The sequence below is a fragment of the Myotis davidii genome, unplaced genomic scaffold, assembly GCF_000327345.1.
Source record: "Myotis davidii unplaced genomic scaffold, ASM32734v1 scaffold608, whole genome shotgun sequence".
NCBI lineage: Eukaryota > Metazoa > Chordata > Mammalia > Chiroptera > Vespertilionidae > Myotis > Myotis davidii.
The window spans coordinates 1,388,352-1,410,486 of record NW_006300025.1 but is presented as its reverse complement, the minus strand read 5'-3'; the positions used below and the strand labels follow the sequence as shown (position 1 = coordinate 1,410,486).

Below are 22,135 nucleotides of genomic sequence, written 5' to 3'. Positions count from 1 at the left end.
TTTCTTAGATAATATTTAGAATGTTATACTTTATATGAATTATAGCTTATATCCTTTTGCCATGTTATCTTGGAACATAGTCTTAGTAATTTTTCTAACATCTTTATTGTTCAGATATGTGAAACTACTAAATTTTGATACTAAAAAGTTTATTTCACACAAGGAAAAACTTCCCAGACTTTCACTTAGCTCACTTGAAGCAAAGTTGAGCAGGCATGCTTCTGAGTTGATAAAATTCCTAGGATTGGTTCAAAATACTTTAGTTGCCTCCCTGCTCCACTTTCTACATTTAGAAAATTAACAATAAGTGACTATCATTTTAAAAGAAGGCAGCAACATATTATATGTGGGCACATTACATAAAGCAAGGGAATGAAGTAAAAAATGTTCCCTCATATAAGACTTTTATGTTAAAGAATATTAATGACACTCTTCACCTATTTAAAAATTCTTTCAAATAGTACCCACATTTAAGAGAAATATCATAGGGACAAAAAAATTTATACTTAACAATAAAATCATTAAGAGTTAAAATTTCGCCCGTAGCTCAGTTAGAGTGTCATTCTAATACACCAAGGTTGCGGGTTCATCTCTGGTCAGGTCACATAAAAGAGTCAACCAATGGCCGAAACCGGTTTGGCTCAGTGGATAGAGCGTCGGCCTGCGGACTGAAGGGTCCCGGGTTCGATTCCGGTCAAGGGCATGTACCTTGGTTGCGGCCATATCCCCAGTGGGAGATGTGCAGGAGGCAGCTGATCGATGTTTCTCTCTCATCGATGTTTCTAACTCTCTATCTCTCTCCCTTCCTCTCTGTAAAGAATCAATAAAATATATATAAAAAAAGAATAAAGTGCTAAGATTTAAAAAAAAAAAAAGAGTCAACCAATGAATGCATGGGTGGGTGGAGCAACAAATCCATGTCTGGTGTATGTGTGTGTGTCTTTCTCTCTCTAAAAATCAATCAATCAATAAAAATTTATAAACAAACAAGAAAGGAGTTAAAATTTCTTCTATTATATCATCACTATACTAAATAGGTATGAGAAAACTGTCTAAGCTTTTTGATTTTTTCTTTTTAATGCTTTAAAGGGCACCAATACAATCTAAAATTGGCCCTGACTGGTTTGGCTTAGTAGATAGAGCGTCGGCCTATGGACTGACAGGTCCCAGGTTCGATTCTGGGCACATCCCCAGTAGGAGGTGTGCAGGAGGCAGCTGATTGATGTTTCTCTCTCACTGATGTTTCTGACTATCTCTCTCCCTTCCTCTCTGTAAGAAATCAATAAAATATATTTTTAAAAAAATCTAAAATTGACCTAAATACAAACTGAAAATCAGCCCCCAAAAAGTGAATTTCAAAACCTTTCCCTCTACTTCCACCTCATTCCTTCATAAATTCTAATTTTATCTGAAGTATTATGCCAGGGAGATCATTTTATTTTTAAATTTTCATTTGATCTTGAGAAAGAGAGAGGGAGGGGAGGGGAGGGAGGGAGGAAGGGAAGAATAGGAAAGAGAGAGAGAGAAAGAGAGAGAGAAACATATGTTATTCTACTTACTTATGCATTCATTGATTGATTCTTATATGTCCCCTGAGCAGAGATAAACCTGACCTCGGCAGATCGGGACAATGATCTAACCAACTGAGCTTCCTGGCCTGGGTATCAGGGAGATTTCTAAAAGCATTCATCAACTAAGAATCTCACCATCGCCCAGCCAGTGTGGTTCAGTGGTTGGGGGTCCACCTATGAAACAGGAGGTCACGGTCAGGTCCCATGCCCAGGTTGCGAGCTCAATCCTCAGTAGGGGGTGTGCAGGAGGCAACCAATCAATGATTGTTTCTCATCATTGATGTTCTGTCTCTCTCTACCTCTCCATTCCTCTCTGGAATCAATAAAAAGCATGTTTAAAGCAAAAAAAGAATCTCAGCATTTACTAATCTCAAATTTGATGCCTTGCCCAAATTCAATCACTTAAATGAGAATCAGAGAAATGTCATAATTTACTGTATTGATCATTTACTAGTTTTTAAATGAATTCATACCAAAGAGGGTTGAGAATAGCTTTGCAAGTTGGCCTGCTGCACAGCACAGGTTCATACTGTACAGGGGGCAGGTCTAGACGTTCTTTCAAAGGTGTAAGGAGACAAGCCAAAGGTACAACCATTCTTGTAGCCTCGAGACGGCTAGAAGGCCACACATTCCAACTGAAACGCACACCATCCCGTTCTTCATTCTGCTGAATGAACTCCAGATACGTTGCCATAGTCTAAAAAGAAACTGAAGAAAAAATTTTAATTGTATGTGAAATTGTCAACTAAACTTCAAAGACAAAAAAAAAGAAAGAAAGAAAGATCCCCTAGCGCAATGTTTAACACTAAGTCTGGAAGAAACTGTCACTGTAGGATGCAACACTTGCTTCCCAATGACCCCCAAAAGCTGATTAACTTCACAGTTATCTTTGACTACTGTCCCTTCCTCAACCCTCCTCTCTAAAACTTAAGAAAAATAAAAGGAGCAGGAGGCTTACAATCATTTGATCATCTCTAAGCTGCATTTAAACCTCCTCATGTCATCTCATCATCTCGGCCAATCATTTCAGCTCCTTGCCCAAGGGTTTGTCTCAAACTCTGTTTCAGCATCCAGCTACCTTCCTCCCTAATCCCTTTCCTTCCTTGCTCTACTAAAATAAACACTACTAAATTTTATATGCCAAGTGATCTCGTTTTTGTGCCCTTTTCCCTCCTCCCTTTGTTACCTGTGGAGGAAAGAACTGGATATTGATGTGGGAATCCAATTCATAATGGGAACAGCCACCAGTTCTGAGGGAATTCTTACTTGGAATCACCAAAATTACAAAGGAAAGTTTGCTATTATGCTGAGTGACTTCCTCACCAAGACCTCTCTACTCACCATGGTTGCTCATGCCCATGCCTTGAAAGATTCCAGTAATAAAATAGTCATTCAGACTAACCTTTTCAAGCCCCAATAACACCAACTCCATCGAATATATTATACATCCTGTTTACATCCTAAAATCTAGGCTAACACATGTCTCAACTATTAAGGTTTAAGAGAACAAGCACCTCAAGGGGAAGCAAATTAAAGAATCTACAATACTACTGGCCTCTAGTGCTCATTTCATACAGTGCTGAATAATAATTGTCTCCATGTTATTATCAGAAGCGCCTTACTGTAATGATTTGAACCAAGATAATAGTAATATATGGCTAGAAAAACGAATGAATTAGTCTACTATACATAACCTACCCACAAAAATTCCAAATATTTGTTCCATATGCAACTCGATGGCATATATTTGTTATTTCTGGCAAAAGTGGGAAACTGACGCACTGTACACAGGAGGCACTTCTGCAGCTTCCTGGATGGCAAATGGATGTAATTCTAAGATCACAGTTCTCAGCAAGTACCTCAACAGGCTTCACTGGCTACTTCCCTTCTCAAAACAGTTCATTATTAAAAGGTACTGGCTCCATCCAATGTCCTCAAACAACTACATATTAAAACCTTCTCTCTCAGTTTCCCACTGTCTCTTCCCCTCATGTGGGGAGCCGACATGGGATTAAGCCTCGGACTGACTGACCTGTTGGCAAAGTCACAAACAAGTCCCAGCTTAGAGGGCACAGTCCTCTTAGCATAATTAGGCTTGACCTTATAACACTCTCCAGATCTTATCTGGGAAGCTAATGGGCTGAGGGAAGTGCAGGAGGTGGCCAAAACAAGTGAAACTCACAAGAACAGTGTAACTATGGTAAGCACTATCTTGTTTACCTCTGACTATAAAATAAAGGCTCAGCTTGCCTGTGGATCTCTCTCTGTGGCCTCAGCCAGGCACAGGAAGATCCAGGGAAACTAAAGAGAGCTAGAGTTCTGAACACTGTCTCCCTGTAAAACATTCTTCGCTGACTCCGTCCACACCTTTGGGAACCCCTGGACGGCTCGGCCTAGACCCCGGCACCCCAATATTTCCAAATTATCTCTTGTCTCTTCTCTCTCATTTGTGTGCGGCTCCTCTTCCAGATTCTGAACCCTGAACCACACGGGACGTGGAGGGAAGCATTTACAACATCCTCATGCCTTCTTCTACAGCATGGATTTAACAAAAACCAAAAAGACATTTTTTACTTTTCAGTTATGGTTGACATACAATATTATTTTAGTTTCAGGTGTATAACCTTGTGATTAGACATTTAGGTAACTTGCGAAGTGATTGCCCTGATAAATCTAGCACCCATCTGACACGATATGTAGCTATTACAATATTATTGACTACATTCCCTATGCTGTACTTTACATCCCCATGACTACTCTGTAACAACCAATTTGTACTTTTTCACCCATTCCCCTAACCCCCCTTCTATCTGGCAATGATCAAAATGTTCTCTGTATCTATTAGTCTGTTTCTGTTTTGCATGCTTGTTTATTGTTTTTTAGATTCAATTGTTTGATAGATATTTACTGTCATTTTATTGTTCACATTTTTTATCATTTGTCTTTTCTTCTTCTTTTTAAAGAACCTTTAACATTTCATGTAATAATGATTCAGTGGTAATGAACTCCATTAGCTTTTTGTTGTCTAGAAAGTTCTTTATAGGTCCTTCAATTCTAAATGACAACTTTCCTGGGTAATCTTGGTTGTAGGTCCTTGCTGTCTGTCACTTTAAATATTTCTTGCCACCCACTTCTGGCCTGCAAAGTTTCTGTTGAGAAATCAGCTGATAGTTTTATGTGAGCTCTCTTGTAGATAACTAACTTATTTTCTCTTGCTGCTTTTAAGAATCTGTCTTTTAACCTTTTGCATTGTAATTATGATGTGTCTCAGTATGGGCCTCTTTGGGCTCATCTTCTTTGGGACTCTCTGGGCTTCCTGGACTTGTATGTCTATTTCCTTCACCAGGTTAGGGAAGTTTTCTGTCATTTTTTCAAATGGGTTCTCAACTTCTTGCTCTCCTTCTTCTCCTTGCACACTCATGATGTGAATGGTGGAATGCTAGAAGTTATCCCAGAAGCTTCCTACACTATCTTCATGTTTTTGGATTATTTTTCTTATTGCTATTCTGATTGGGTGCTTTTTGCTTCCTTATATTGCAAATCACTGATCTGATTCTCAGCTTCATCTACTCTACTGTTGATTACCTATAAATTATTCTTCATTTCAGTTAGTGTATCTGTTAGGTCTGATCAAATCATTGAATTCTAAACATCAGTTCCCTGGTGCACAAAATTCGTGCACGGGGGGGTGGGGAGGGTGCCCCTCAGCCCAGCCTGCACCCTCTCTCAGCCCAGGACCCTTCGGGAATGTCTGCCGGCCGGCTTGGGCCCGATTCCCCAAGCTGGCAGGTGGACATCCCTCTCACAATCCAGGATCCCTTGCTCTTTAACCACCTGCCTGCTTGCTCCTTACAGCCTGGCTTGCTGCTCCTTAGTGCTGCCGTGGAGGCAGGGGAGGCTCCCACCACTGCCACTGCGCTCGCCAGCCATGAGCCTGGCTTCTGGCTGAGCAGCACTCCCCCTGGGGGAGCACACTGACGACCAGGGGTCAGCTCCTGCGTTGAGTGTCTGCCCCTGGTGGTCAGTGTGCATTATAGCAACTTGTTGTTACAGTTGTTCCATGGGAACCGTCGCTTAAGCTTTTATTATATAGATTAGGTCATCTGGAAAACCAAAATGGTGCCAGCATCCAGAGACAAGAGGAATCAGAGGCTTTAAAGGACTCTGGGTGGGCTTTTTTTGGGTGGAGAATTCTCTGGGCAGGTCCAGATGGGAAAGATAATGGTCTTAGCAAGTGGAATGTAGTATAAGCAAAAGGGGATGTTGATTGTGAAGAGGTCTAAAGGTCAGTACCCAGGGGAAGGATCCCCTCCCCCTAATGCACAAATTTCGTGCACCGGGCCTCTAGTTAACTCATAATTCTTTAGCCCTTTTGGCCTTGTGCATTCCTTCCCAGGGACCCTAAAAGTATCCTTCACACTGACTGGCTCATTTGAATGGTTTCCATGACTGTTTTTGTTTTGCTTATGTTTTTATTGATTTTAGAGAGAGGAAGGGAAAGGGATAGAGAGATAGAAACATCAATGAGAGAAACATCTATCAGCTGCCTCCTTTAAGCCCTCTACTGGGCAGCGACCCCACAACCCATGGGCGTGTGCCCTTACCTAGAATCCATCTGGTGACCTCTTGGTTTATGGGTCGATGCTCAACCACTTAGCCATACCAGCAGTGTTCCATGTCCATTTTCATGCTGTTTAAGTTCTAAGTTCCTTCAGCATCCCTATAAACCATTGTTTGAACTCTGTATCTGGTAGCTTGCTTGCCTCCATTTCATTTAGGTTTTTTATTTTTTTTCCTGGAAACGTTTCCTGTCCTTTCATTTGGGGTTTCTTTGTCTCCAAATTTTGGCTGCTTCCCTATGCTTCTTTCTGTGTACTAGGTAGAGCGCTACATGCCCTGGACTTGGTAGAGTGGCCGTGTATAGTAGGTGTCCTGTAGGGTTCAGTGGCACAGCCTCCCAGTTCACCTGAGCTGGGTGCTCCAGGTACATCCGTGTGGGCACTGTCCTGTTGTAATTGAGCCTTGATTGCTGCTGGCATCACTGGGAGGAACTGACCCCCGGGCCGAACAACTGCGAGGACCTGCTGTGACTACAGCAGAGGTGCTGCTGTGCAGAAACTGACCCTCCAAAGCAGGACTTGTTTCAGTGGGCTTTGGTGCTCAGGGAGTCTGCCCTTTGAGTGTGTCAGTACAGCATGGATTCTTAACCATGGGCACAAAACCCACCCAGAATTTGAGGCTCAAACAACCTCTGAAACTTATGTGAAATTCTGTGCATCAATGGCTGTGCATCCATCTAGGGAAATGGTTCTATGAAGGAACTTAGAACTTACACCAAATTCTCAAAGGGGAAGGGGATCTGAAGAGATTAACAGCTGAATGAATGAATGAATATATGAAAGGGCTGGAAAGATCCGATACAAGTGTCGTACAAAAAAAAAATCGGAACCACTCTTACTCCATCCACCAAGCATATTTTCAAGACACAGAAACCAAGTTTAACCAAAGGTTAAATCCAAGGCAGTCAGAAGTCCTGTGTTCTAGTTTCAGCTCTATCAAGAAACAGAAGTCATTTCACGCGAAGCGCGAGTTCAAAAACTGAAAAAGCAGTCTGGGTCCTTTCGCACCCCTCCTTTCAGAGACATCCCTAGTCAGAAGCCGGCCTGGCGGGGAAAGCGTCACTCTCAGAAGACCCCTGGATCACCAATTGCCCCCGTTCCTCTGCCCACCGGGAAAAGGGTTTACCCCGGAAGCAAACCCTTTGCCGCCTACACTCCCGCGCCTGTGCCCAGACCTCGGGCCCCTCCGGCGTCCCCGACTCACCTGGCCGTAGTCGTCCACCTGGCCGCAGCCGTCCGCACCTACAAGAGACCGGCAGCAGCTCCCACCGCCAAGTCCAGCTCAGCTCTAAGTCGATTGGTCAGCGTCTCTGTGCGTCACTCCCGGCGCCTCCCACGGGCCAATCAAAAAGCGCCCCCTCCGGCAGGCAAGCGGAAGCAAGACATTCAGAGAAGCCGCGCCGCCATCTTGGAAAAGGGCAAGACACTCGTGCCTCGCTCTACAAAACCGTAGTTCCTCAGAACATACTTTTCTCCACGCTCACCGCTAAACGTTTCCGCTTTAGAAAACCCCGGCGCCAGCCGGACTGTTTTCTAGGCGCAGCCAGGACGCCTCAGGTGCACTCTCTGATCCAACATGACGTCCGCCCGCCTCAGCGGGAAGTTCCTCTCATCACCTTAGTTACAGGGAAGCGAGAACGATGACGTATGGCCCCGGAAGAAGGGGTGGGCCTGCGCAGAGGAACCAGAAGCCGGCCGGAAAGAGGCGTCAGCGCGCGGGAAAGGGTGGGGCGGGGCGGAAGGAGTGTTGGGGGCGGTGAGTATGGGGACGCCTGCGCGCGCACCCGTGTGTGGAGGCAGGTCTCTGGGTCTAGTTAAGATTCATGGTGCCTTTTGCCTCGTTGCTGCAGAGGGAGCAAGATGGGTCACCGGCCACTTTACTGATGCCTGGGAAATTCGGCCCGGGTTCTCTTTCTCCCCCCCACCCCCCAAAAAAATATTTTATTGATTTTTTACAGAGAGGAAGAGAAAGGGATAGGAGTTAGAAACATCCATCAGCTGCCTCCTGCACACCTCCCTACTGGGTATGTGCCTGCAACCAAAGTACATGCCCTTGACCGGAATCGAACCCGGGACCCTTGAGTATGCAGGCCCACCCCTATCCACTGAGCCAAACCGGTTAGGGCAGGGTTCTCGTTCCTGACGCGTCTGCTCAAATCGGAGCGGTCTGATCCGGATATATGGCCTCTTCCTGAGCCGCCAGTGTTAAGGTCAGTACACGAAGGACTTAGGTTTCATTAAGGTGGACTCAGTGAACTTGCATGAATGGGTCATTCAAGACGTCTACCTGAAGACAGAATGCTATTTCTTTGTACGTGTAAAAAAAAAAAACACAAAACTTAAAATATGAAAAAGAAAAGATCGTAAATTCCACAGGTTTGGTTCTGCTTGATCACGTGACAAGGTTTCCTCCTCGCTCGCCCTGATGGCTGCGCTAGAAGCACAGCTCCTCTCAGCATTTCTATCCCTGTTATCCTAGAGACGGTGAATAGTTGGGGATTGTCATAGTCAAGCACTTTAGAGAACGAAGTAAACCTAACTACGCAGAGCGCAACTTCCACAGGCACCAAAACGGTTTTACACCTTTTTATATGAGGCAACAACAAGGCTAAGCTTATTGATCTGTGTTGGGGTCCAGCCCCAGCAGGTCCAGGTGTTCCCGAAGGTGTGGATGTAATCGGCGAAGAAGGAATGACACGGAGACAACAGTGTTCAGTTGATCAGCATAGCCAAGTTCTCCCTTTATTGTCCTGTTACATCTGTATTTATACTATTTGATCCTATAAGCATGCCTCTATAATCACACATGGTATGTTTTGGGTAACCTTCTACAGTTCCTTGTTTTATTTCCATAGTTTCTTATCCGACTTTTGCCAAAAATCCTGTCTCTATCTAGTTCTGTTGATTTTAATCTTGTCTAGGTTAATCTCGATTTATTCTCTTCCTTAGTCCTGTTAATCCCTAACTCCAGGGAAAAATCCTCACCTGGGGAAACAACTTTTCTTGGGGAGGTGGTCCTGTTTAAAACACATAGCGCTAAGACGGGGAGCGAACATATGCCATATACGCCAGGTCCCTTGAAACATAAGCTGTGCACATGTTTCTTCCCTGCAGCGACTGTGTCAAGCAGCAAGGGTGGACCGGCTTCCGGCAGATCTGACCCAGAGATATGTAGCCTCTCTGTAGCCTGTAAAACTAAGCAAAACTATATAAACTTAAAATTATGCTTAGAACATATCTAGGCATCCAAGAATTATGACGATTAATTAGCTCGATTTGATATTACGAGGTTTAAAATTCATTTAAGTTGATGTACTATGAAACAATTACTGTTAATATAAAAAATTTGTCAGAATAATTATTCGGTTTTGTTGAGCAAGTTTACATTTCCATGTTCCTAAAACATTATGTAAGGGTAATGTTAGTTCATTTGATCATTACACTTCTATAAATTTAGGAGATTCAAATTAATTATTCTCTCAGTAAGGGAATGAGTTCAAATAAAATACGTGTATTATACTTTACATTGAGGAAAGACATAGGTGTGTTTTGTTAGTCAAACATTAAGTATAACTTGGCCAAGATTTGCTTTAATTCTTGCACCTAGATTCTGTACTAGAAATTTCTGTAAGAAGGCTTCTTTTAAAAAAAAAAATCTAGCACATTTAAAGTATTAGAAGTTTAACTTCCTTATTTTCTGGGAATTTAAGGAACAGGTAATTTATATTAGTGTATTTATCTTCATAAGCCAATCAGACAGAGCCCCTTTAAAGAGATGTACTAATCTGATTTCATGTTCTTCAGCAACATGATTTCCCTGGTTTTATCAGGTGAATCCATTGGGATGTTGGTGAAACCTCCAAAATTGTTAAAAGTTTCAAAAAGGAAACATGGCCCTCATACAAACATAAGATGAGAACATGTCAAAGCTTCTACAGCCCTAACCAGTTTGGCTCAGTGGATAGAGCGTCAGCCTGCGGATTCAAGGGTCCCGGGTTCAATTCTGGTCAGGGGCATGTACCTTAGTTGCGGACACATCCTCAGTAGGGAGTGTGCAAGAGGCAGCTGATCAATGTTTCTCTCTCATTGATGTTTCTAACTCTCTATCCCTCTTCCTTCCTCTCTGTAAAATCAATTTAAAAAAAAATGCTTCTACATAATTCATTCATTTAAAAGAGGACCAGTAAGGATGTTCAAACCGGTTCAAAGAAAATTTTGATTTATAGACACATACTGTCTACCATGCAAAATTCATTTTCATTGTGAACAGGAAACATTTGCATTATTATGCAAAGAAAACAACTGTATTATCCAATTCCTGTAAAGTTGATTTCTATTTCTCAAAAGTTGTAAAACAGTTTAGTCAAAGAGAAAGACACACACCTCCTAACAATCACATCACTCCATAGGGTCCTTTTAAAAATGCCCAGTATTGCCGGGGTCCAACCCCAGCAGGTCCAGGGGTTCCCAAAGGTGTGGATGGAGTAGGCGAAGACTATCCACCCTCTTCCTACGGTGGAGTCCGATCCGTCCCGAGTGCGGGGCGCTTACCAAGGGGTCCCTGTTCGGGCGCCAGATGCCAGGGTCCAACCCCAGCAGGTCCAGGGGTTCCCAAAGGTGTGGATGGAGTAGGCGAAGACTATCCACCCTCTTCCTACGGTGGAGTCCGATCCGTCCCGAGTGCGGGGCGCTTACCAAGGGGTCCCTGTTCGGGCGCCAGATGCCAGGGTCCAACCCCAGCAGGTCCAGGGGTTCCCAAAGGTGTGGATGGAGTAGGCGAAGACTATCCACCCTCTTCCTACGGTGGAGTCCGATCCGTCCCGAGTGCGGGGCGCTTACCAAGGGGTCCCTGTTCGGGCGCCAGATGCCAGGGTCCAACCCCAGCAGGTCCAGGGGTTCCCAAAGGTGTGGATGGAGTAGGCGAAGACTATCCACCCTCTTCCTACGGTGGAGTCCGATCCGTCCCGAGTGCGGGGCGCTTACCAAGGGGTCCCTGTTCGGGCGCCAGATGCCAGGGTCCAACCCCAGCAGGTCCAGGGGTTCCCAAAGGTGTGGATGGAGTAGGCGAAGACTATCCACCCTCTTCCTACGGTGGAGTCCGATCCGTCCCGAGTGCGGGGCGCTTACCAAGGGGTCCCTGTTCGGGCGCCAGATGCCAGGGTCCAACCCCAGCAGGTCCAGGGGTTCCCAAAGGTGTGGATGGAGTAGGCGAAGACTATCCACCCTCTTCCTACGGTGGAGTCCGATCCGTCCCGAGTGCGGGGCGCTTACCAAGGGGTCCCTGTTCGGGCGCCAGATGCCAGGGTCCAACCCCAGCAGGTCCAGGGGTTCCCAAAGGTGTGGATGGAGTAGGCGAAGACTATCCACCCTCTTCCTACGGTGGAGTCCGATCCGTCCCGAGTGCGGGGCGCTTACCAAGGGGTCCCTGTTCGGGCGCCAGATGCCAGGGTCCAACCCCAGCAGGTCCAGGGGTTCCCAAAGGTGTGGATGGAGTAGGCGAAGACTATCCACCCTCTTCCTACGGTGGAGTCCGATCCGTCCCGAGTGCGGGGCGCTTACCAAGGGGTCCCTGTTCGGGCGCCAGATGCCAGGGTCCAACCCCAGCAGGTCCAGGGGTTCCCAAAGGTGTGGATGGAGTAGGCGAAGACTATCCACCCTCTTCCTACGGTGGAGTCCGATCCGTCCCGAGTGCGGGGCGCTTACCAAGGGGTCCCTGTTCGGGCGCCAGATGCCAGGGTCCAACCCCAGCAGGTCCAGGGGTTCCCAAAGGTGTGGATGGAGTAGGCGAAGACTATCCACCCTCTTCCTACGGTGGAGTCCGATCCGTCCCGAGTGCGGGGCGCTTACCAAGGGGTCCCTGTTCGGGCGCCAGATGCCAGGGTCCAACCCCAGCAGGTCCAGGGGTCCCCAAAGGTGTGGCCGGAGTCGGCGAAGAAGGAAAGACACGGAGCCAGCGTTCAGTTGATCAGCAGCCTAGCCAGGATCTCCAGCCAAGTTCTGGTCTGGATCTCCAGCGAAGTTCTGGTTAGGATCTCCAGCCAGGTTCGGTAGCCATGTTCTTTCGCTAGGTTCTCCAGCCAGGTTCGGTCACCAGGTTCTGTAGCCGGGTTCTTCAGCCAGGTTCTGTCTAGGTTCTCCAACCAAGTTCTGTAGCCAGGTTCTGTCCAGGATCTTTTGCCATGTTCTCTCCAGCGAAGTTCTTCTGTCTCTAAGTTCTGTGTTCTAAGTTCTGTGTCTCGGGTCTGTCTCTCGGTTCTGCCTCTCTAGGTTCTGTCTCTAAGTTCTGTGTAAGTTCTGTCTTCTAAGTTCTGTGTCCTAAGTTCTGTCGCCGAAGTTCTGAGTTCTAAGTTCTGTCTCCTATTGTCTTGGTACATCTGTATTTATACCAGTTGATTCCAATCCTATCAATCTCTATTCCAAAGGTTAGGGCGTTTCTAATCTCCATTCCAGGGAGTAAAGATTATGTAGCTTAAGCATGATTTTTCATAGTTAAAGTGATTAATTACCCGTCTGGCACTTAGTTAAGCGGATTTATTACCTCCCTACCTTCCGGGGGAAATCTCTACCTGGGGAAACAACCTTTCTCGGAGAGGTGACCTTGGTTAAAACACATAGTGCCAAGAAGGTGAGCAAACATATTAAGAACAGTATGCCATATGCCAGGTCCCTTGAAACAGCAAGGATGGACTGGCTCCCGGCACAGTATTCCATAGAAACTTCTCTTTTGACTATTTCAAAATCTTCCACAATTCTCCTGAGATATGATACATTGTGTATAATCTACATTCTATATATTAGGCTTATACTTCTGTAACATCAGATTCATATATTCAACAACATGTTGGATATCTTGATATTCTCGGGCATCTCAATCTTGTTATGTCCTAAACTAAATTCATATTTCCCCCCTAAATTAACTTGCCTCTTGTATTTTCTACTTCGCTTAGAGACACTATTCTCCCAGTTACTCAGCCTGGAAGCTAGAGTTATCCTTGGCCCCTCCTTTGATAGGGTTCAGGACACACTACCCCAAAATATGGCACCTAGGCATATTGAATTTTTAACCTGGAGGAATTTGAGAAATGATAGATGCAAGGAAGGACTCTCTGAGTTTTGAATAAGTGGAATCATACGGTGCATAGTCTTTTTTTGTTTGCCATCTTTCACTCAACATAATCCTTTTGAGACTCATCCATGTTGTTGTGTGGATCAGTAGTTCATTTCTTCTTCAGTGAATAAGTTCACATTTAAAGTTAAATAACCCTGACCTTTTAAAAAAATTTGAATCAATAAAATATATTAAAAAAATAAATAAAACGCCCTAACCCGTTTGGCTCAGTGGATAGAGCGTCGGCCTGCGTACTCAAGGGTCCCAGGTTCGATTCCGGTCAAGGGCATGTACCTTGTTGCGGGCACATCCCCAGTGGGGAGTGTGCAGGAGGCAGCTGATCGATGTTTCTTTCTCATCGATGTTTCTAGTTCTCTATCCCTCTCCCTTCCTCTCTGTAAAAAATCAATAAAATATATTTTTAAAAAATCTGGAGTCTAAGATCCAAGAGAGAAAAGTATGTCTTGCTTTTCTAGACATACTGCGGCAGTGTATCATTGATCATCTATTTGCACCTGCTCAAAATATAAACTGCTGGAGTGTTTCTCAATGTCAGATGCTAACACACATGTGATGAACACAGCGAGTAAGTCCATGGGCAGAGCAATGAATTAGTACTTTCCTCTTCATTCCCATTTATAATACACACTCTGTCCACATCAAGTCAATAAGCTTTGAATATATAAGATAGGATCAGTTCCTAAAATTTCAGGATTGCCATATTATAATAGGTAAACCATTTCATTTGGTATCTCAGTTTCTCTAGTCTCTAAATCGGTTTAAGTTATTGTTATCAATATTCTCTAAGCAAACTGAAACTTTTTAAAGGATGCATTTAAAGTAATAAAAAATAAAAACCAGGGCTGAAATTGACTATTATACTAAGAATTATTTTGAAATCAGAAGGAAAAATGATAAGGATTCCACGAATCCTCAACTAATAGGCTGTGTTCTGTATGTTTGGAACTAAAAGCACACTTTCCTGTGGAAATACCAATAATTCTAGTAAAGAGATAACACATTCTGGATATATCACAACCTGTCTTAATTAAGGGAGGGAGGAGGGAATGCGAACGCCAGTAAGAGGCAAGTAAAAGGTGATATCTATTGGGTGCCCTGTGGGGTAAGGAAGGCTAGAGTGAATGAACTACCCTATTGGCACCCTAGAACTACAATCCCCAGAATGCCGCAGTGCAGGCTCACTTTAGGGCTCTAAGCACTGCAGGATCGGCAGCCAGCCGGGGTACTCTGGCTCACCTGCGTTCATGGCTTCTCCTTGCAAGGCGGTAATTGTTCCCGGGAATGGAGGCGTGGATATTGCGGCCCACGGATGGTATTGCTGGGTGAAGAAGAGGCTGGATCAGGTAAGAGACGCCTCGCTGCGCTGGGAAATCAGCCTGGAGCTGGAGGGGACGGAAGGGATGGAGGACTGAAATTTGAACGTGTCTCCCCACTCCTCCTCGACCCCAAACCCTGTGTATTTTCATTTCTCCCCTTTGCTACACTTCTTCACTTTGATAAAACTCCCTGGAGGATTTCTCTGAGGGCTTAGCTCTTAAGAGTACAACGCACCACCTCCTGGAACTGCAGAGACCGAGTCCCCTCCCCCTCCCTGTATCTGCTGCTGGTTCAGATTTGGAAGTTCCCATAAAGTTTTACAGCTGTTCCCTTTGCTCCCTGGCTCAGATTCTTTAAAATTCAACACCTAATATTAATGAATGTATACAAAGGATATATGTGAGATGTATGTGAATTATGAATCCTAATGTATATGCCCATGCTTCCTCTTATTCTACCGGGAACGCTCTGTCTCTAGATACCTGCATGGTTTTTTCCTCCTGAGAATCCATCATCAAACTAAAATCTAGAACATTACCAATAGAAGCCATCTGTGTGCTCCCATCCCATTTCCCTGCCATTCTGATTTTATTTTCATTTGCTCCTCTTTTTAAAGTACCTTTGCAACCTCTGTATGTATCTTTTAAACACATATTGTTTAATTTGGCTTCTTTGTGAGCTTTATAGAAATGGCATTCTACTGTAGGTTGTCTTGTACATCTGGCTGTTTTTTTTCAACTCTCTTCCATAACCAGACAATAAGATTGCTTCCTGGGTTGCTGACCTCTAGAGCTCTGAAGTTTCTAGAATAAAATACCTGGGTGGTGGCTGAAAACCATGGCTGGAGCTGCCGAAGAGGATGGGATCTCCAACCTTCTGTTCCACATTTTATCTGCTCCATGGCACACAGTCTGTTTGGCTCCAGGTCATTCTGTCTAGAACACATTCAATCATACCCTCTCTACAGATATAAGCATTTCTATATAGAGACCTACAGAGCTGGCTAGATATAGAATAACAGACACATGAGGATTGTATATTCATATGTAATCCTGTAGTGCTTAACCCACTTTATTTCATAACATAAGCAAACACTTATTGAATAAAGATCATATCAGGTGTCTCATTTCTTTCTTTTTTTTGGTCTTATTTCTTATTAGCAAAGTATTAGTTGTAACGAAGCTGTTTATTATAGCTTTTTTTCTCCCCTTCATGTCATAGATACCTGGTTTCCAGTGTTTGGCTAAAAACATGCCTGATCCAAGTGAGTAATAGCTTCATCTTGTTGGGTTTTGATCTTGCATTTTCCTGGTAGAGAACAAGTAGAGCAGCCTAAGAGAATATATACCTAAGAATGAATGATCACAAGTAGTTTGGGGAGGAGGGTATATAAAAAAAAATTAATAGACAATTCTAGTAAGGACCAAGAAAAGCACTTGGGCCCTGTCCAGGTGGCTCAATTGGCTGGAGCATCATCCTGTACACCAAAAAAAGGTTACAGGTGGGAGGTTGGATTCCCAGTCAGGGCATATACCGTCAATCCCTCGTCAGGACATATATGGGAGGCTACTGATCGATGTTTCTCCCACCCCCCTTCTTCTCTCTCTAAAACCAATAAAAACATATCCTTGGGTGAGGATTTAAAAAAAGGAAAAAAATAAAAGTATTCGGACTTGGTAAAATTTAATTTTTAACTTTGCAAGCAACTTGACTTTCCCTTCTATAAATCAACAGTTATTTCCAGGCAAAAGTTATGGGTGTTCCACTTGAGGCAGAGATAGGATAAAATTTTACAGCATCTATGAGATCCTAATATTTAAAAAGTATAACAATGACACTTTTGTTCTGAGTTTAGCTATGACTTGTCTTGGGAATTTCCGTTTTGAAAAGAAATAATGTACAAATTTGAGAGAGAACATTGTCCTTTAAGTTGGAAAATTTAAAACTCCAGAGTTCTATAATTTATTATCTCCTCTTACAAGAAAATGGTAAAAAATAAAAACAAAACTACAGATTTCTTTCCAACAGCAACATGCAACTGTGTCTATTAAAATGGCTCCACTGCCACTGTGATCCTGAAGTTTTAAAGTTGTGAACTGCTGAGCGGTCACCTATTAGAAAGGCGGACAGCATTAGATGAAGGCTGTCCCTATCAAATGACAGACTCTTTCTTTACCCTGAACCTTAGTTACAGCTCGAGAGAGCATCTGGCTGCCCTTCATGGAGACAGAGCTGCATTGTGACGAGAGGACCATCATCATAGGCCACAGTTCCGGGGCCATCGCGGCCATGAGGTGTGATCCTTGTTGAATTATCACCGTGTGGGCTCCAACCGTCTTCTTGGGAAATACCTTGTGTATATCTGGTTTCCACTGTAGAGGAAATACCTAGTGCTGACCTCAAAAGGGGAAACATAATTTATTGTAATCCTTCCTGGTTTGGTTAGTGGATTAAAACCTTTTTTTTTTTTTTTTTTACTGGGACCCAGTGATCTTTTAAAAACATTAGTGGCTCCATTCCCAGCTGCTGCCCATGCCTTCAGAAAAACTCCTGGGCCTTTAAGGCTCTGAGTAGCTCCGATGTCATCTCTACCTTCACTGCCCCCAACCTGGTTTACAGACCTTATTGTAGTTCCTTAACACGCTAAGTGTGCGCCTACCTTAGGCCCGTACTTGCTCTTGTTCTACCTGGAACTCTGTCCCTAGATACCTGCATGGTTTTCTCCTCCTCTTCAGGCTCTGCTCGAATATTCCCTTTCAGTGAGGCCTCTTCTAATCAGTCCATTTGAAACAACCACCTCACTTCACTGGCTCCTATTCCCTTTAGACCTTACTAAAGGCCCTATGCACAAAATTCATGTGAGGGGCTCGTCCCCTTCCGCCATCACTGCTGCTGCCTCTTCCTTGGCCCTCACCCACCATGGTGGCGCCTCTTTCTCAGCCCCTGCTGCTAAGGCTTCGCCTGGAAGGATGTCTGGTCTGATTAGCATATTATGCTTTTATTATTATAGATTATCTCCCTTATTATCTATACAATTTTTCACCATCTGATATCCTGTTTATTTCTTGTCTGTCTCCTGCCAATAGGATGTAAGATCAATGAGGGTGGACTTTGTTCACTCTGCCTCTAAAACCCCACTGTCTACAACAGTGTCTGGCATATGGTCGGTGTTCAGTAAATATTTGTTAGCGGTTAGAGACTGTTACTCCTTCTCTCCTTAAACCCCCCATCCTTAGGATTCATGGGCATGTTCCTGATGATCACCAAAGAACATTACATCTCTCCCTTTAGGGTTGTAACGTCTAGGGCAGTGGTTCTCAACCTTCCTAATGCCGCGACCCTTTAATACATACAGTTCCTCATGTTGTGGTGACCCCCAATTTTATTGTTAGAAATTGAACATAATTAAAGCATAGTGATTAATCACAAAAACAATATGTAATTATATATGTGTTTTCCAATGGTCTTAGGTGACCCCTGTGAAAGGGTCGTTTGACCCCCAGAGGGGTCTCGACCCACAGGTTGAGAACCGCTGGCCTAGGGGTTAGGGACTTAGCTGGCGGAATAAGCCTGTTCGGGTTGGGTTTCTTCCATATTTGCCAGGCTGAATGACAAAGGATTGTGGTTTTTATTCATCTAGTGTCATCCCAAGCAGTCTTTCAGGATGTCACATGAATTGCATGTCAAAGAATTTTGCCAATTCCATAACCTTTCAGCCACACTAATCAAAGCTACAATAATAATGCTTTGCAATATGGAGCTACAGAATTATGGTATAGTCAGTGTTTATAAGCTGCCAGGGCTTGTCTGGAAAATGAAGAAATCCCTTTATGCCGAAATCTGTACCAACTCAAGGCCAACTGAATTTTTCTCAGGCCATTGGCTAATAAAGATGTGCCTTCTTTTAAAGATCCCTGCAACCGATTGCAGGATTGTGAGCAACCTTCCAAGAACTAACTTCTAAAGTTAAGGTAGGCAGAGAAAAATAGATACAAAACCATGGGGGATTGTAGAGATGGACAGTAACACAGAGGACCACCCCACACATTACTTGTTAATCACAACGGGGAAATAATGTCTTTACAATGGAAGGATTTGATGGATATCACCCTTAAGCAATTACCAACTTGCGTGCCACAGCAGGCACACTGGTGTGCCACAAGAATTTTTGAAACATGCAATGCCTGACTAAGAGCACCGATCTCTTTTTCCTGAGATTGTCAGATAAAAACAAAACACAAAACAGCCAACATAATAGCCATCAGGTGACAATGAATCAAAATCATGCTTTTTTTGGTCAGATTGGCAAAAAGTATGTATTTTTTGTGTGCAACAGTATCTTAGTAATTAGTTTATGTGTGCCATGAGATAAAAAAAGGTTGAAAATTGCTGCCTTCAGAGCAAGTAATCAAAGTTAATCTCAGCAATAATGGCACCAATAGGCTTCAGGTGCCTCTGATGGATGAACTGGGAGATTCACAACATCACCTATGTAGTATTCTTGCCAAAAATGTCTAACCTCAGTGAGGAAACAGGTAAATTCAGGCTAGGGGATAATGTATAAGACAACTGCCCTAAATTTTTAAAAACTGCTGATGTTATTGAAAACAAAACATTTAGCGTTAGCTGGTTTGGCTCAGTGGCTAGAGCACTGGCCTGCAGACTGAAGGGTCCCAGGTTCGATTCGGGTCAATGGCACATGCCCACAGTTGTGGGCTCGATCCCATGTGGGGCTTGCAGGAGGCAGCCAATCAATGATTCTCTCTCATCATTGATGTTTCTCTCTGACTCCCTCCCTCTCTGAAATCAATAAAAATATATTAAAAAATTTTTAAAGTGACTGTCATGAAAACCAAATGCACTGTATGATCTTTGACTGGATCTAGAATTGAAAAAGCAGTTTTAAAGAGCATTTTTGGTACAGTTGGGGGGACAATAGAGTTAATATGTTTCAATGTTAAATTATTCAGTGGTTGTATAAGAGGATAGCCTTAGTCTTAGGGATACATGCTGAAGATTTAGGGTGAAATGTAGCAAAATTAATGAATCTAGGTGCTTGTAATTCTAACTTTTCTGTAGGTTTGAACATTTTTTAAAACAAAAGGTTGAGGAAAAGTTTAGGCCCACATACAAAATACCAACCATAAATCTTTCCTGGCACTATGGCTCTTTGAAACTGTTATCATTCTCTGTCTTACCTTAGCCTAGTTTTTGAGGAAAATGTCTGCAAATAGTTAACTGTTTCCCAGGCACTATACTAGGCACCAGGGTCACAAAGATCAAGGTTCAGATGTGCCCTTGAGGAGCTGATGGTCTACATTGGGGAGATAGATATAACACTGAATACTAGTAAGTAATACAATGCAATGTGGAGTGTGTGGTAAAAGAGATACATTTCTGCTATTTACAGTATTTCTTAAAATAGGGTTGGGAGAGGTGGCATGCCTTAAAATGCAGATTCCTGGGCCCTGTTCCCAACCTTTAAAATTTTTTTTAAATGTATTTTATTAATTTCAGAGAGAAAGGGGGAGAAACATCAATGATGAAAGAGAATCATTGATTGGCTACCTCTTGCACATTCCCCACTGGGGATCAAGCCTGCAATCTGGGCATGTGCCCTGTGATTCAAACTATGACCTCCTGGTTCTTAGGCCGACCCTCAACCACTGAGCCACACCTGCCGGGTTTCCCAACCTTTTGAATCATACTTTAGGACTGAGCCTGGAAATCTATGTGTAATCAAGTAATGCTGATGCATACTAATGGTAGATTGCACACACTGAAGAAAATGATTACGCTTTTATGTGTATTGGGAAAGGATTGCAGAAGAGGTTTGGACTACCTTGAAAAATGAGTAGAAACTCATCAAGTAACCATTGGGCTTGTAGTTCTGCAGTTTCCTTACTATTTCTCATATTAACTCCAATAGCATATAGCACATGCTTCTTGTAAGCTAAACCAAATGAGGTAAGTGGTTAACTGACTTTTTGGTGATCATATTTAACATTAAATATTAGCTGACATCATTTCTCTCTCTTCAGGTATGCAGAAACACATCAAGTGTATGCGATTGTATTAGTGTCTGCATACACATCAGACTTAGGGGATGAAAACGAGCGTGCAAGTGGTAAGTTTGAAGGCAGAAACCCCAGAAGAGCCCTTCCTCTAGTCACAGGGCTGCTTGTTCAGGTTATAAAACAGCGGTTGTCTTTTGGTTAGGCTTAAAAAAACCTAACGGCACATGAAAAATATTTACCACCCATCTTTAGCTATAAGTTTGGCACTATGAGAGGTTGTAACCATTTCTAATCCATGGTCTAGAATTGAACCCTCGAGGCCTGTCTATGAGCCATACTTCCCTTTCACAAGTACCTATGGTATCAAGCCCTACAGATCTGAAAACCACTTAGGTTCTGATTCTTTGTGTGTCTGCCACGGTCTTCACTAGATATTTCAGAATGGCTAGAATAGAAATTATCCATTGGCACCAATAGGTTATATATATTTTTCTCCTTAGGCTACTTCAACCGCCCCTGGCAGTGGGAGAAGATCAAAGCCAACTGCCCTCACATTGTGCAGTTTGGCTCCACTGATGATCCTTTCCTACCCTGGAAGGAACAACAAGAAGTGGCAGATAGTTTGGAAGCCAAATTTTACAAATTCACTGACCGTGGCCACTTTCAGAAGACGGAGTTTCCCGAACTGATTGATGTGGTAAAGTCTATGCTGAAAGTATCGGCACAAAAAGAATGATTTCTGCTATTCTGCATACCAATATAGTAGAGCAATGATCAGATTATAGGTAAATCATCAAAAATGCCTAAAAAACAAACACAAGTCTTAATGTTCAAACTAAGTTACAAGTAGCATTTCCATTTTCCATAGGATCTATCTTTCCAAATTGCTATGAATTAAAGCAGTATTTTCCTTATGATAAGGGACCGTAAGGACATGTTAACCATCCAAAGTGAGGAAGACACAAATGGAACCCAGGTTTCCTGATTTCCAGCCCAGATTAAAACTAAATAAATTTGATGTATAAGAGTTGTACTCCTCCTCTTTAAAGTAAAATTTGTTTTGTTGGAGAAAGAAAACATGACTAAAGGTCTAGAGTGTTCGCTTAGAGCTCAAAACACTAGCTGCTGTTTTGAGCTGGCCCAAGATATTAAACCCAGACTAGGGCCTTCACCTTTGACACCTTGCCCCCCAACCCCCGGTCCTTTAAACAGGTTGAGAGACAATGAAATATAAGGATGATAAGAGGCAGGGATCTGCAAGGGTTAGGCAGGGAGTATGAGAAGTCAACTTTATTTGTGTAAGACCACAGTTGGGAGGATAGGCTATTGAGAACTCATGTCATGTGGGAATGTGGCAAGGTGTGGCCAAATTTCGGATTTTTTGGGGGAAAAAACTTTATACAATGGTTTTTATATTTAGGGAATATATGTATACATATATATAATCCATATGTACACGAATTACATGTAGTCCATGAACAT

General features: G+C 43.4%; 2 protein-coding genes across 4 annotated transcripts in view; one reads left to right on the top strand and one right to left on the bottom strand.

Annotated features, from left to right (window-relative positions):
* The window catches only part of SEC23B (Sec23 homolog B, COPII coat complex component), a 46,185-nt gene extending 38,350 nt beyond the window's left edge, over nt 1–7,835 (bottom strand). The window contains exons 1-2 of one of the 3 annotated variants that reach the window (XM_006776139.2): nt 7,395–7,835; nt 2,045–2,279 (exon numbers count right to left, since the gene is read on the bottom strand). In XM_006776139.2, coding sequence (XP_006776202.1) covers nt 2,045–2,265 — 221 coding nt within the window. In that variant the 5' untranslated portion in view covers nt 2,266–2,279; nt 7,395–7,835. The remainder of the gene's footprint in view (nt 1–2,044; nt 2,280–7,394) is intronic. The other 2 variants (XM_015572040.1, XM_006776140.2) reach the window with 2 other exon arrangements.
* Nucleotides 7,836–13,770: 5,935 nt separating this feature from the next.
* On the top strand, nt 13,771–21,686 carry RBBP9 (retinoblastoma binding protein 9). The gene is made up of 5 exons (XM_006776138.2): nt 13,771–14,662; nt 15,858–15,900; nt 16,825–16,930; nt 20,678–20,763; nt 21,154–21,686. The coding sequence occupies exons 1-5, from the start codon at nt 14,564–14,566 to the stop codon at nt 21,387–21,389; spliced, it is 570 nt and encodes a 189-aa protein (XP_006776201.1). The 5' UTR covers nt 13,771–14,563; the 3' UTR covers nt 21,390–21,686.
* Nucleotides 21,687–22,135: the final 449 nt, after the last annotated feature.